The sequence below is a fragment of the Anomaloglossus baeobatrachus genome, chromosome 7, assembly GCF_048569485.1.
Source record: "Anomaloglossus baeobatrachus isolate aAnoBae1 chromosome 7, aAnoBae1.hap1, whole genome shotgun sequence".
Classification (NCBI taxonomy): Eukaryota; Metazoa; Chordata; class Amphibia; order Anura; family Aromobatidae; genus Anomaloglossus; species Anomaloglossus baeobatrachus.
In genome coordinates, this window is record NC_134359.1 from 5,290,328 (window position 1) to 5,303,921 (window position 13,594).

The 13,594-nt window shown below is 51.5% G+C and overlaps 1 protein-coding gene across 1 annotated transcript in view; it reads right to left on the bottom strand.

Moving 5' to 3' along the window:
• Positions 1–11,100, bottom strand: part of SCTR (secretin receptor) — a 164,859-nt gene extending 153,759 nt beyond the window's left edge. The window contains exon 1 of the mRNA XM_075318739.1: positions 10,978–11,100. Coding sequence (XP_075174854.1) covers positions 10,978–11,044 — 67 coding nt within the window. The 5' untranslated portion in view covers positions 11,045–11,100. The remainder of the gene's footprint in view (positions 1–10,977) is intronic.
• Positions 11,101–13,594: the final 2,494 nt, after the last annotated feature.

Genomic DNA, 13,594 nt, shown 5'->3' on the forward strand with positions numbered 1-13,594 from the left:
ACCGGGGAAGTGATACCGTGCATCCACCTACAGATACCGGAGAAGTGATACCGTGCATCCACCTGCAGATACCGGGGAAGTGATACCGTGCATCTACCTGCAGATATCGGAGAAGTGATACCGTGCATCCACCTGCAGATACCAGAGAAGTGATACCGTGCATCCACCTGCAGATACCGGAGAAGTGATACCGTGCATCTACCTGCAGATACCGGAGAAGTGATACCGTGCATCTACCTGCAGATATCGGAGAAGTGATACCGTGCATCCACCTGCAGATACCAGAGAAGTGATACCGTGCATCCACCTGCAGATACCGGAGAAGTGATACCGTGCATCTACCTGCAGATACCGGAGAAGTGATACCGTGCATCTACCTGCAGATACCGGGGAAGTGATACCGTGCATCTACCTGCAGATACCGGGGAAGTGATACCGTGCATCCACCTGCAGATACCGGGGAAGTGATACCGTGCATCCACCTGCAGATACCGGAGAAGTGATACCGTGCATCCACCTGCAGATACCGGGGAAGTGATACCGTGCATCTACCTGCAGATACCGGGGAAGTGATACCGTGCATCTACCTGCAGATACCGGAGAAGTGATACCGTGAATCTACCTGCAGATACCGGAGAAGTGATACCGTGCATCTACCTGCAGATACCGGAGAAGCGATACCGTGCATCCACCTGCAGATACCGGGGAAGTGATACCGTGCATCTACCTGCAGATACCGGAGAAGCGATACCGTGCATCTACCTGCAGATACCGGAGAAGTGATACCGTGCATCCACCTGCAGATACCGGAGAAGTGATACCGTGCATCTACCTGCAGATATTGGAGAAGTGATACCGTGCATCCACCTGCAGATACCGGAGAAGTGATACCGTGCATCCACCTGCAGATACCGGGGAAGTGATACCGTGCATCTACCTGCAGATATCGGAGAAGTGATACAGTGCATCCACCTGCAGATACCAGAGAAGTGATACCGTGCATCCACCTGCAGATACCGGAGAAGTGATACCGTGCATCTACCTGCAGATACCGGGGAAGTGATACCGTGCATCTACCTGCAGATACCGGGGAAGTGATACCGTGCATCCACCTGCAGATACCGGGGAAGTGATACCGTGCATCCACCTGCAGATACCGGAGAAGTGATACCGTGCATCCACCTGCAGATACCGGGGAAGTGATACCGTGCATCCACCTGCAGATACCGGAGAAGTGATACCGTGCATTTACCTGCAGATACCGGAGAAGTGATACCGTGCATCCACCTGCAGATACCAGAGAAGTGATACCGTGCATCCACCTGCAGATACCGGAGAAGTGATACCGTGCATTTACCTGCAGATACCGGAGAAGTGATACCGTGCATCCACCTGCAGATACCAGAGAAGTGATACCGTGCATCTACCTGCAGATACCGGAGAAGTGATACCGTGCATCCACCTGCAGATACCGGGGAAGTGATACCATGCATCTACCTGCAGATACCGGAGAAGTGATACCGTGCATCTACCTGCAGATACCGGAGAAGTGATACCGTGCATCTACCTGCAGATACCGGGGAAGTGATACCGTGCATCCACCTGCAGATACCAGAGAAGTGATACCGTGCATCCACCTGCAGATACCGGAGAAGTGATACCGTGCATCTACCTGCAGATACCGGGGAAGTGATACCGTGCATCCACCTGCAGATACCGGAGAAGTGATACCGTGCATCTACCTGCAGATACCGGGGAAGTGATACCGTGCATCCACCTGCAGATATTGGAGAAGTTGTTATGGACTGTTATGAGTGCTAAGAATTATATGAAGATATCGAAAAACAGGACTCAAATGGCGCTTGAGCTGTACTCAGATACGGGACTTTCTAGTCATAAGTGATTCATGCTGACTTAGCGTAATATAAAATGAGGAAACACATATGTCACAAACCACCGGGGGGGTCACTCAGAAATCCCCCGCGCTGGCTACCAGTACGTCACAATCGGGGGGTAACAAGTGGGGGTCACCCCTCCTTTATGCCTCCCGACCGACAGACAGAGCACGTGACGCGCTCTCTAGCGCCCCTCTTATAGTCAGGCCAATTATGGAATTGCCCGACGATAAGCAAGGAGGCCGCTATACTACTTATGCCGATTATTGAAGGGTCCCCGGTGAGAGTAAGGTATATATTCCCCCGACCTCCGCGGGCGGAATATATAATATCTTCCCGAATCTCACTGGCCTCCCCACAATAATCCTTGGCACAACTCGCTGCCACCAACCGATTTACGGTAACTATTAGCCGAACACACAGACGTGGGATTCGAGATCGAGATAACAGAACAGCTCAAGATTAATTATATAATTTAATCGCCTAAAGCACACTAGAAACTACAATATATACAATAGGGAATCTACAGAATATACATATGTCAGAGTACAGTTACAGACAAAGCATGGTTTACAACAGGTATGCAATTCAATCAGTTACCTTGTGCGTCTGGCCACAGGGGGGCGCTGTAGACCAGGTTTCCAGGAACTCTCTCACAGGTCTGTCCCAACCAGGCCCCCGAGCAGAAGAACGCTGGAAAATGGCCGAAGTAGGGTTATCAACCTGGGCAGATCCAGGTCCCCTCCTACCTTAGTGACCTCACAGGGAAGCACTGCCACTCCCCCTGCATGGATCAGAATTATCCAGCAAAGGGGATTTTGGCTATAACTTTGCCTGGGAGCGTCGTAGGCAGACGCCAATGCTCTCATTGTGACAGTTATGAATTTAGCTACAGAACGAGGGGACTCATGACCTGTCTGCCAGTTCCCCATTGGCTGATATCACGCCTGGGGCATTTCCCAATGTCCTGTTCCCATAAAAAGGGGGTGCCGGCATCGTCCACATGCGGAGACACCATTTTTATGGTTGCCATATTTATCGGAAATATGGCTTGCGAGATATGAACCATTTTTTACTGGAGTCGTTCTGTCTGGCTATTTCCATAGCCTTGCTAACTAGCTAGCAGCTCCTACTACAGGGTGACGGCAGGGAGTCATCCTGTGTCCATTGTCCTAAAGCCACCTAATTTCCATATCACAGGACATGGCCATGGATTTGTTGCTAAACCAGTTGTGTGAAGGGAAGGGGGTAGTGACACCAGGAGAGGGCTTCCTGACATGACTTGAATGTCATGATTTATCGTCATATCTCCGGATTTACCTCACACCTCCCCCCTTTTGAGGGCGCTAGGGGGCAGCACACTCCGGTGTTCCCCCGTGCGCCCGTCCGCGACCTCTCCTTGTCGGGACAGCCCGTCTGCGTTACCGTGGTCACGGCCCCTTTTGTGGCGAATGGTGAAGTCGTATTGCTGGAGCGCAAGGCTCCATCGCAACAATCGCCCATTCGTCCCAGAGACGGTGTGCAACCAGCTGAGGGGATTGTGGTCCGTCTCCACGATGAAGTGGCGCCCGTATAGATAGGGTTGCAGACGCTGCAGGGCCCACACTATGGCCAGGCACTCCTTCTCCATTGTAGAATAGGCCACTTCCCTTGGTAACAGCTTCCTGCTCAGGTACAAGACTGGGTGCTCTTGGCTCGCAGAGTCCACCTGGCTGAGCACCGCACCGAGGCCGAAGTCACTGGCGTCGGTCTGTACTACAAACGGCCGCGTGAAGTCGGCTGCCTGTAGCACGGGCGGGCTGGACAGGGCGTCCTTTAGGGCCCGGAAGGCTGTCTCGCAGTCCATTGTCCAATCGACTGCAGAGGGCAGCTTCTTCTTGGTGAGGTCCGTCAAGGGCTTTGCCAGGCTACTATAGCATGGAACAAACCTCCTATAGTACCCAGCGGTCCCCAAGAAGGACATCACCTGCTTCTTGGTCCTGGGGGTGGGCCAGGATGCGATGGCCTCCACTTTCTCAGGCTCGGGCTTCAGCGTTCCCCCACCTACCCGGTGACCGAGGTACTGGACCTCGCTCATGGCCAGCTGACACTTTCCCGGCTTGATGGTCAAACCTGCCCGGTGGATCCGCCTGAGCACCTGTGCTAGATGCTCTAGGTGGTCCTCCCAGGTGGGACTGAAGACAGCAATGTCATCCAGGTACGCGGCCGCGTACCCTTCAAGTCCCTTGAGCAGGGTGTTGACCATCCGCTGGAAAGTGGCAGGGGCATTCCTCATCCCGAATGGCATCACCGTGGACTCGTACAGTCCAAATGGGGTAATAAAGGCAGAGCGTTCCCTGGCCTTGCGAGTCAGGGGGATCTGCCAATATCCCCGGCTCAGATCCATGATGGTCAGGTACTGAGCCCCGGCCAACTGATCGAGCAGGTCATCGATGCGTGGCATTGGGTACGCATCGGCGACCGTGACAGCATTGAGCCCCCTGTAGTCCACGCAGAACCGAGTGGTTCGGTCCTTCTTAGGGACGAGGACTACAGGCGAGGCCCAAGCGCTGTTGGATGCCTGGATCACCCCCAGCTTCAGCATCTCGTCAATCTCCTGGCGCATGTGTTGCTGCACCTCCAGGGAGACCCGATATGCTGAACGCCGGATCGGGGGATGATCCCCAGTGTCCACGTGATGGACAGCCAAGTCAGTCCTTCCGGGCTGGTTGGTAAACAACCCCCGGAAGGGGTGTAGGGTGGCCCACAGCTGGGACCGTTGGTCCTCCAAGAGCTGGTGGCCAACCTCCACATCCTCAATGGATCCGCCTGCCCTAACCTGGGCTAGCATATCCAAGAGGGTTTCCGCTTCTCCCTCCTCGGGCAGGTTGCACACGGGGAGCGCACATGCCTCCCGCTCATGATGTGCCTTCATCATGTTCACATGGAAGGGCTTTCGCCTTCCACGGGCAGGGTCCAGGGTGACCAGGTACGTCACAGGGTTGAGCTGCTGGTACACGAGGTATGGGCCTTCCCAGGCTGCCTGAAGCTTGTCCTGTGGTACGGGGACCAGTACCCACACCTCTTGACCCACTTGGTAGGTCCTCTCACAAGCGTTCTGGTCGTACCAACGCTTCTGATCAGCCTGGGCTTGAGCCATATTGTCGTGTACCAGTTGCGTCAAGGCCTGCATTTTGTCCCGGAAGCGCATGACATACTCGATAACCGACACTCCAGGGGTGGCCAAATCCCCTTCCCAAGCCTCTTTCACCAGAGCCAGGGGGCCCCGCACACGTCGCCCGTACAGGAGCTCAAACGGTGAGAATCCTGTTGAGGCCTGTGGAACCTCCCGGTAAGCAAATAACAGGTGTGGGAGATACCGCTCCCAGTCACGCCCGTGGGAGTCGACCAACATCTTAAGCATCTGCTTTAAGGTGCCATTGAACCGCTCGCACAGGCCATTAGTCTGTGGATGGTACGGGCTGGCCACCAGATGTCGCACCTGGACTTGCTTACAGAGGGCCTCCATCAGCTGGGACATGAATTGGGTCCCCCGGTCAGTGAGCATTTCCTGGGGAAAACCCACTCGGGAGAAAATCTCCAGCAATGCGGTGGCCACCTTGTCAGCCCGAATGGACGACAAGGCCACTGCTTCTGGGTACCGGGTGGCATAGTCCACTACCGTCAGTATGAAGCGTTTCCCGGAGCTGCTGGGGATGGCCAGCGGGCCGACCAGATCCACAGCCACCCTCCTGAAAGGCTCATCGATGATTGGCAGAGATACCAGTGGGGCTTTGGGGCGTGGCCCCGCCTTCCCCACTCTCTGACAGGTTTCACACGAACGGCAGTAGGCAGCCACATCGGCCCCCATTTTTGGCCAGTAGAAATGCTGGTTTAACCTGGCCTTGGTCTTAGCGATCCCTAGGTGTCCGGCCATCGGAATCTCATGTGCGATCCGCAACAACTCCGTCCGGAACGGATAGGGTACCACCAACTGTCGGTCCCTGGGCCACGCCTCCGGTGAACCCTGCTGGACCGTGGCCCGGTACAGCCGTCCTTGGTCCCAGACCACTCGCTCCGGGTCCGAGTCCGAGGGAGGCTGTGCCGCCTGCTCCTTTAGAGCTTTCAGGCTGTCGTCAGCTTCTAACGCTGCCTGAAACTCCTGACTAGATGTGGCCAGAATCGACGAGACTGTCACATCTTCAGTCAGTACCCCGGGACCTGTGTCCTGGCCTCCACCTGACTCGGCTGCCACTTGGTCAGAAGGGGAAGAGCTATCGGACCTCCGGGAGGCCCCTTGGCTTCCAGCACTCCCACTGCGGGTGACAGCGGCCACAGCCGCTGCGACCGTGGGTCGTGCCTGCTCCTCCTCCGTTCCTGACCAAGTCGCCGGTTCAGGCAGACCTACCTGGCTTCCTGACACCCCGGTTGTGGGGGAACCCTGCACCGAGATCTTACCTGGGAGCACTTCCGCTCCTGGACCGGCCCCAATCTCACCTGCCTGTTCCCCCCCTGCAGCAACAGAACCCCGCTGTGAAATCTCTGGGGACCCCACATTTGCTGTGGTAGCCCCCACCCCACACACTGGTCCTCCCCCTGCAGCACCCTGCTCTCTGCTTATCCCTGCAGAGGGCAACAGATCCCAGCTCACAGGCTGATTACTTGTAGAGGCATTGTCACACCTTTCTCTGACCCCCTCCCCTGTCACAGCTGCAGCTGTGTGTGTGTCTATGGTGTCTGTGCAAGCAGAAATATCAGAGTTCACTCCCTCCTCCCTTACATCATTCATAGATAACACATTAACATTGTCAGGAGTCATGTCAGCACTGGCTGAAGGTTCAGCCTTTGGGGCGGGGCCAAACTGGGAGGTTATTTGCCCCAAATCTGTCCCAAGTAGCATGTTTGCAGGGATCCGATCAGTTACCCCCACCTCCCTCACCCCTCGCCCTGCGCCCCAGTCCACATAAATGTCAGCAACAGGCAGCGCCGGGTCAATGCCTCCAATCCCGGAGACAGCGAGGGTTTTTCCAGGGATCAAGTCTTGGGGGGACACCATCTCAGGCCGCACCAGAGTCACCTCCGAGGCGCTGTCTCGCAGTCCTATGGTCACAGACTGGCCGACGGTGACAGGTTGGAAGCTGTCCAGGGACCTACCACCACCCCCACCCACACAATACACCTTGGGCGGCCCTTGGGACGGGGACGGAGCCGGGGCCTTGGGACGCTGAGGGCACATGGCCTTGAAGTGTCCAGGTAGGTTGCACTGGTGGCACCGTCTTGGCTCTGCCACGGGCCTGGAGAGGGGAGTTGAGGGGGACACCCCCTGCAGTCTAGGGGCAGGTGGGGCAGTCGCAGAGTTCATCTTACCCCCTCTCCAGGTGCTGCTGGTGGCTGCTCTCCTGGCCTCAGGAGCCCGATTGTTGGTGTAGTCATCTGCCAGGGCAGCTGTAGCCGTGGATCCCTTTGGCTTCTGGTCTCGGATGAACTGGCGGAGATCCTCAGGGCAGTTCCACAAGAGTTGCTCCGTGATGAACAAGTCCAGGATCTCCGGTCCGGTGGAAAGCTGCAGGCCTTGGGTCCAGTGGTCGGCAGCTCGGGCAAGTGCCCGCCGGTGGTCAGCCCAGGAGTCCTTTGGTCCCTTCTGCAGCGTCCGGAACTTCTTGCGGTAGGACTCCGGGGTGAGGTTGTACTGTTGGATCAGGGCCCGCTTGATGGTGTCGTAGCCCTGATCCGCCTCAGCAGGCAAGTCCCCAAGGATATCCAGGGCCTTACCCCTTAAACGGGGGGTCAGGTATTTGGCCCACTGGTCCTTGTTCAGATGATGCTGCAAGCAAGTCCGTTCAAAAGCAGTCAAGAAAGAGTCCAAGTCTCCATCCTTCTCCAGCACTGGGAAGTCCTCAACACGGACCTTTGGAAGTTTGGTGTCTGGAAGGTCACGGGTGGCTGATGAGGGCCGGAGCTGAGCTAGCTGCAGCTGGTAGTTACGCTCTGCCTGGCGCTCTTCACGCGCTGCTTGCCGCTCACGCTCGGCCATGAGTTCCTTGTAGCCCTCCCGGTCTCCAGCCTGGCGTAGGGCCATAGCCATTTGAAGAAGGCTATCCGAGCCTCCCAGGCTCGGTGGAATGGCACGTGGTGATCTGCGGCCCGCTGCGGAGCCTGGTGCTTCACTGTCCATTGCAGAGCGGAGGGCTGGCGTCTGGCTCGTTGAGGACCCTTGGGCGAGCTGCTCCTCATCTTGTCCAGCAGTGCCCGGTTGTGCAATGTCCTCTGCAGAGCTGTTTTCTGGCGTCGAGCTCCTGGAGGACTCGTGGACAACCTCCTCATCGTCTCTGGCCTGAGCATCGGCCATTCCTTTGGCTTTGCTCCTGGTGCTCTCAGCCATTCTTGCAGACTTTTGGTCACTGACACAGAACTGACACCTGATGCCTCCACACACCTTACAGTATCTGCACTCTGACACTCTAGTGTTGAGCTAGTCTGAAGACCCCAGCAGCCACAGCTGCTGCAGGCAGTCTTTAGTGTCTGGGAGTATGGGTCTCACACTCACACACACTATTATCTCGATCCCACCGCTATGCCACCAATATGTCACAAACCACCGGGGGGGTCACTCAGAAATCCCCCGCGCTGGCTACCAGTACGTCACAATCGGGGGGTAACAAGTGGGGGTCACCCCTCCTTTATGCCTCCCGACCGACAGACAGAGCACGTGACGCGCTCTCTAGCGCCCCTCTTATAGTCAGGCCAATTATGGAATTGCCCGACGATAAGCAAGGAGGCCGCTATACTACTTATGCCGATTATTGAAGGGTCCCCGGTGAGAGTAAGGTATATATTCCCCCGACCTCCGCGGGCGGAATATATAATATCTTCCCGAATCTCACTGGCCTCCCCACAATAATCCTTGGCACAACTCGCTGCCACCAACCGATTTACGGTAACTATTAGCCGAACACACAGACGTGGGATTCGAGATCGAGATAACAGAACAGCTCAAGATTAATTATATAATTTAATCGCCTAAAGCACACTAGAAACTACAATATATACAATAGGGAATCTACAGAATATACATATGTCAGAGTACAGTTACAGACAAAGCATGGTTTACAACAGGTATGCAATTCAATCAGTTACCTTGTGCGTCTGGCCACAGGGGGGCGCTGTAGACCAGGTTTCCAGGAACTCTCTCACAGGTCTGTCCCAACCAGGCCCCCGAGCAGAAGAACGCTGGAAAATGGCCGAAGTAGGGTTATCAACCTGGGCAGATCCAGGTCCCCTCCTACCTTAGTGACCTCACAGGGAAGCACTGCCACTCCCCCTGCATGGATCAGAATTATCCAGCAAAGGGGATTTTGGCTATAACTTTGCCTGGGAGCGTCGTAGGCAGACGCCAATGCTCTCATTGTGACAGTTATGAATTTAGCTACAGAACGAGGGGACTCATGACCTGTCTGCCAGTTCCCCATTGGCTGATATCACGCCTGGGGCATTTCCCAATGTCCTGTTCCCATAAAAAGGGGGTGCCGGCATCGTCCACATGCGGAGACACCATTTTTATGGTTGCCATATTTATCGGAAATATGGCTTGCGAGATATGAACCATTTTTTACTGGAGTCGTTCTGTCTGGCTATTTCCATAGCCTTGCTAACTAGCTAGCAGCTCCTACTACAGGGTGACGGCAGGGAGTCATCCTGTGTCCATTGTCCTAAAGCCACCTAATTTCCATATCACAGGACATGGCCATGGATTTGTTGCTAAACCAGTTGTGTGAAGGGAAGGGGGTAGTGACACCAGGAGAGGGCTTCCTGACATGACTTGAATGTCATGATTTATCGTCATATCTCCGGATTTACCTCACAACATATACATATATAATACATATATATCTCAGAATAAGCTCTTTTTGTCGTTTACCCTATAGGAGACGTGTTACGTATTCTTGGCTCCTAGCGAACTGATTTCTTTAAATGTATCTGAAATTCCGTAATTAAAGCAGTCATATTTCTACCTAGATCCGTGTACACATCACTGCTCCTGTGTGGCCGAATAGCACGTAACTGACAAATGACTCATGATTTGGAATGCAGCAAGTTTTAAGATGTGGATTCATAACATGGATTGCATCACCCTAAATTATGCCCCCCTTAACAGATGGCGCCAAACGTAACATAGGATGAAACGTTTGAACGAAAGACAGCCGTGTTGTCATCTCTATTTCCAAACTGAACACACAAGGGGGAGATTGCGCAACTCCACAAAAAGGTAAGAAAATTTCTTATCTTACCCTTAGAAACCCTCAAGTGTTACAGTTTGGAAAGGGGAGGGTGTCGGCTGCCCCAGTCCAGACTTCTAATGACTGATCTCTGTGAGATAAAAGTCCTAGTGTGAATCCGGTCATAATATCTCTTAAAACGTCTGCATAATGTAATGTGTAATGTGTGTCTTTATCTGTTCCGTGAAAAAGCGGAAGTTGTGAGCTCTGTTGGTTTCAAACAAAAAGGAGAAGTTGTGATATAAGCTGAATTCTGGTATGAAGCGAGGTATATGAAGAACTGTTTTTAACTGTGTAATTGTCGAGTTCAGACACCTGCATTTTATGTCATTGTGTTTATCTGTTGGTTCGTCTTTTCTCTGTGTGGATATAGCAGGGTCGCTCGTGGAAAGAGGACGGGAGTTACGTTACTGTATCCAGCTATGTTGCTTGTGGAAAGAGGAACTAGTACTGATGGTTTGGAGAAGTTAACTGTTTACAGCTACATCTTTGCGTGACGGGTCCAATAATTGAAATAATTGATAAGTCTGGGGACCCTAGTCTTCCAGGAATAGAGGGGACAGAAGGGGGGGTTTTAGTGATTACTTGCGGAGTATTGAGCAGATGGTAAAGAGCCCTGACTGTATCTCAGTGGAAGGTAATGTGTTCTTTCGTGGTCCTAGTAGATGAAGCATTACAGGGGAAAATCCTGAACCTCGGCCTTGATCAAGTTTCTGAGTTTTGGATGGACCGTCCTTATGAGGTGTATGTAGTGTAAACAGACTGTGGTACTTGTAATATCAATGTACGGCTGGTGTATAGTGAGGGCGGATGAAATGTCTTGTCACCTACGTGATACTGGTTTTGGCTCGCGCTCTGATTCTTTCCTGAAGCACAGGTTTTCAGACTGAACATTCACGCTGGCGCAGCGGTAGACGATGCTGTCGGTGATGTTTGTATAATCCGGTGAATATACGCAATTTCTGGTGCAGCAGGAATAGGGGAACGCCTGAGAAATGATGAAAATGCAAAAAAGAGAAGTGTTAGTTTTTGTATTTGAAGATCTGTGAAATGAGGTCAAATGAGACCAGCGAGGATAGCATGTTGGAGGGAAACAAAGTAGAGAATCCTCCTCAGGAAGACAGGAATGGCTGCCCCAGGGGGAGATTAGATGAGGAGAGATTGGGGTAAAGGATGTGATATTGATAGAACATCAAGCGAAGTGAAAATATTGAGATAGATTAAAGAAATGTAATTCTGACCCCATTATTTCCTGTCCTGGATGTAGATGGCACACCCCATGTCCCCCCCTCCGACCTCTTCAGACGCCATTTTAACTCAGACACTACATAGTTCCTCTTTTGGCCGCCATTTTATCCTGGACAACACCCACTTCCTTTTTTCAGCCGCCAATGCTCTGTTTATTGCTACAGAGTAGGGACATAAAGACCTGAAATCCACGCTGCGTTTTTTGGAGATATATACATTTGTGCCCCATTGTGTTCCCACTAATGAACCCTAACAGAGGATATTGCTGAGAATCCAGTGACATTTTCTTCCTTCACTTATGAATATTTGTTTTTGCTGTACCCAGTATACAACTTATTACACCATATAGACTGCTCACTATTAGTCCTGGTGGACAGTGAGTATGTCTCTGCCTATGGCAGTTCCTACTTAGCCTAGGTTTGTGATAACCTCTCTTGTATGTTATCCTGCCTGGTATTCTGCACAAGAGATCCCTGATGTAGCGGGTGGAGGATCGTGTGGTCCTGAGGGAATGTTGATCATCTGGAGTTGGCATATATTAGGGTTTTGCTGGCAGCACCCAGTGATCTATCCTATCCTTTAGTGTCTTAGTTAGCAGGGCTTCTCTTTGCTTAAGTCTATCCCTAACCAACTGTATATTGTTTATTTCTTATATCCTCACCCTTATATGTTGGGGGCTTTAACTATCTCTTTGGGGCTGCTCCGAGGCAAGTTAGGATTTCTTTTTTCTTCTTTGAGGCTAGCTAGTTTCTTAGGTGGTGACGAGGCGTCTAGGTCAGGGGGTGCTGCTTGTTAGCCACCAATCACTCTTGTGCTCTTTTTCCGGGGTTTTAGGGGATCTTAGTTTTTAAAATCTGTGTTCTCCTGACCCCAATTTACCCCAATGCTCTTCCATACAAACCTGGGTCTAGTCCTTTGTATTAAGTCTTCGACTGCCCATACACAAACTGCAGATGGAACTCCTGATTACAGAGTAAAGGACCAAGACACTCTCTACAAGAGGCAACAGATGTGGAGATGAATCTAGCAGCTGCCAAGCCCACCCCACGTACAAATGTGCTGCATTCACAGTCACCTGAAGAGTATCATCACGTCATCTCCAGCCCTGGGCCTGCCTGACTACCAGAAGTCATTATGCCTGTTTGCCATGGAGGAAGACAGCGACCCTTTGGATACTACTGTGATACCAATGTGATATGACTGAAAGAATGTGTGATTAGATAGGAATCATAATCAAAATATAGGAGTGATCCCAGATATTATTTGACCTATCAATAATTCAGTATCAAAGAGATGTCCTTTGGATAACCAATTTCAATATGATGACCAAAGAATACATGTCACAGGTTTTTGAAGCAGTTTCAAGATAATGAGGACAGTTCCACTTACCGAAAACTTGTGGTTGGCTTAAAGACAGGTTTAAGGAAGCTTGCATATGAAATTTACGGCTCATTGCAATATTTCACTAACACTATGGTCAAACTGTGGTCGGCCAGTTGTCAACTGGCAGGATGTGCAGGAAATGTGCAGGAAGCTGCCGGTGCCCACAGCAGTTTGTGGTCAAGTTACATGAACATGACTCAGCTGTCACATGCTGGTGACCATTTAAACCCAACCTACAAAGTTTTCCTATAAAAAATACACCGGACTCGCTTAATGTTAGGGAAACCTTCCAGGACATTGAAGTGTACGTACTCACTGTTCCTGTGATGCAAGAGGCCGAGATGTTGTTTCCTTATCATTAACTCGAGTTCCCTCCGATGTGAAAGGATTGCTACAACAAACGGTAATGTTGATGCATATTTCTGTTATTGTATAAGATTCTATGACTATAGTTCTAAATGCCTATGTACCATTAATTATATTCATGTGCTATTAAAATAAATAGTATCTTGCTATAAAGAATATTAATATTCGTGCCTGATTAGGATATCAGTGAGCGCTTCGTAAGTACGGGCTTTCAGCCCCCTTTTTAGTAGAATTTAGCAAGACATAAATTGGCGTAGTCGGCAGGATTACTTCTATAAGAAGTAATTAACGAATTTTTGTAATTTAGAAGTTAAAAACATATATTTGGCAAAATTCCAAATATTTTTTCAATCTTTTTGCATAGTGTCAAAATGTTCAGAAAACGTAAGGATAATGTTAAGGAGGTTGTTGTGGAGATCCCCACCTGGACTGAGGCTCCCTACAATC